This window comes from Montipora capricornis, chromosome 12, assembly GCF_036669925.1.
Source record: "Montipora capricornis isolate CH-2021 chromosome 12, ASM3666992v2, whole genome shotgun sequence".
NCBI lineage: Eukaryota > Metazoa > Cnidaria > Anthozoa > Scleractinia > Acroporidae > Montipora > Montipora capricornis.
In genome coordinates this window covers 37,399,938-37,402,437 of record NC_090894.1, presented here as the reverse complement: position 1 = coordinate 37,402,437, position 2,500 = coordinate 37,399,938, and the positions used below count along the sequence as shown (strand labels likewise).

General features: G+C 39.5%; 1 protein-coding gene across 4 annotated transcripts in view; it reads left to right on the top strand.

Moving 5' to 3' along the window:
• Positions 1 to 2,500, top strand: part of LOC138027121 (carbonic anhydrase 2-like) — a 19,505-nt gene that overhangs the window by 6,210 nt on the left and 10,795 nt on the right. For all 4 annotated transcript variants that reach the window (XM_068874623.1, XM_068874624.1, XM_068874622.1 and 1 more), the window contains 2 exons: positions 1,081 to 1,415; positions 1,723 to 1,815. In XM_068874623.1, the coding sequence (XP_068730724.1) occupies positions 1,081 to 1,415; positions 1,723 to 1,815 (428 nt within the window). The remainder of the gene's footprint in view (positions 1 to 1,080; positions 1,416 to 1,722; positions 1,816 to 2,500) is intronic.

Here is a 2,500-nt window from a genome sequence, read left to right as displayed (position 1 = left end):
AACACGAAACTAATAATAGATTCAATAGTTGTTATCGGAATAGGGCCAAAGGGTATGTGGGATTGGCTCTCTAACTTTATATTCCCTTGGTGTGAAAGCATCTGTACCTGATAGCACGCAGCAGGAGCTCATCAAGGGAAGCCTCTATCTCCTTGGTCTACGAGTCAAATTTTTTCCTTTATATAATGCCTCTCTTGGGAGATTCAGCACGCCCACTTTTGTAAGAGCCAATCAAAACAGAATTAACTATCTCAGTGTCAAGGGAAATATGATACTTTTCGAGGGAAAAACCTGTTCCTAAAAATAAATTAACTCTGGGAAGGGTTGATTCAAGGAATTAAAGGAGGTAGAGACTCCCCTTAATGAGTTCATGCACGCAGAAATTAGGGTTAAAGAAACAAAACGAAGAAACTTTTTTTATTTAAGTGAAAATGTGCGTTAAGTACGTTATTTTAACACCAATGCTGGCGTTCTTCAGTTCTTTTGAAAGTCTTCCTGTTCAGATTTTCCAGCTTTGCCTCTTCTTATAGGGTCGATATACATTAAGCGACAAGTCGCTGCGAATCGCTGCAACAATTCACCACGTGTGACAATGTGAAATTTTTGTGATTTATGTCACCCCGATTATTGGTTCGATTTTGGTTTGAATTCGTTCGACTGATCGCAGCAACAAAAATGGCGAAAGTGGCGATGTTGCACCGTGTTTACTGTTCTGTGTCACGCCAATGAAACAAAATATGAATTCACCAATGGGGAGGAGTCATTTATGTTCCCATGGTTCCTCAGTAACCCATTGTCCACTGTTCCTTCACATTGAATGAGAAAACTAGTTCACATTCCCCTTCATCCGAAATCACTGCGTGTGCACCGAAAGAGCGTTGTTGATGCAATTTGTTTTCGCAGCGGAAGCAAAGGGAAACCACACAGTACGAATGCGAGCATTATGACAGATGGGGCTCCTGCACAGTCTAACTTTCAATGTTATGCCCTTTTGCGACTTGCAAAAAGCAAGAGAAATTCTGAGACTTCTGAGGGATTCCCATGTGAAATTTCACTCATTCGGATGATATGTTTCCTCAGGTTACGGTACTGATGACTGGAGTAAGGTTTCGCCACATTGCTCCGAGAGCGCTCAATCTCCAATAAATATTGACAGAACCACTGTAAGAAAGAATCCAAGTCTTAAAGGACTCAGCTTCACTTGCGACAATAAGGATGGAAGTGTCAGTGGAAAGTTAGTTAACAATGGCCACGCTCCTACCTTGAAAATCATCAAATCCAGGGGTACAGCCACACTTAGTGGGGGTCCCCTAGGTAATAGTCTGTACAAGCTTGAACAGCTTCATTTTCACTTTGGTTGTGAAAACAACAAAGGATCTGAACACATAATCAACGGTCACGCATACTCTGGAGAGGTAAGGACGCGATTCTTGGATTCCGAACTTCAATGAAATATCACTATGGACTGTTTATACATGAACGTTACCGCAAAGAACAGATTACGGCTCTCGCAGCGCAGCGTCATCTCTAGTTTCCGATCAGGGAACTGACGATGTACAAATTCGGCCAATAGACCAATTTTGTATCATCTAATTCATCTTACAAGGCACATCAAACAAAAAAGGACATTCGTTAACGACAAAACAAAATTAGCAATACACATTTGCTCACAGTCGTGCAATTTCTCTTTTTGAAGAGCATTGATCAATTTCTCTATGGCAGATCCATTTTGTTACTTACAACACGAAGTATGGAAGTTTTTCTCAAGCTATGGATAAACCAGATGGACTGTCGGTTATTGGTGTATTCTTTGAGGTATGGACAAAAGTTCGACATAGTTTGAGTTCCCTGCATACATTTATTTCTTCAATAGAGAGCTTATAAAACGAGTACATTTTCTAAATGACTATCAACGTTTTGGAATTCAGGATCTATTTGATTAATAGTTGTTGAGATAAAAACAGGATACAGAGAGGATATAGCCCAGTTCAGCCCTTATAGATTTTTTTTAAAGTCTTTAAGATTATATAATAATAAGAGCTTTAATAAGAAATTAGTCATATCATGCATGTGGCTTTAAAATCAGTAACAAACTCAAGCTAAAAACACCTTTCATATATATTACAAAGTAGGAAAAGATTTAACTTGAAAGATACTAAGAAATAAATTTAAACGACATCTATCTACAAAAGCCCGTTTGAATTGTTCCGTTTTTACTCTAGGGAGTCAGAAGTCATGACCCCTTACTCCACGGGTGCGTTCCTTTGCGATGATCTGAAAAAGGATCAATGATCCAAGATCACTTGGATCACGGTGCATCAAAGGAACCGATTAATCCATTCTGGGAAAGGATTCTTCGGTTCCTTTGATGCACCATAATCCAAGTGATCTTGGATCATTGATCCTTTTTCGGATCATGATCCCAAAGGATCGCACCCGAAGAGCCCTATTAGGTTTCGGTGGAAGCAAGTGATAGAATACATGACCAGTTTCATTAGTG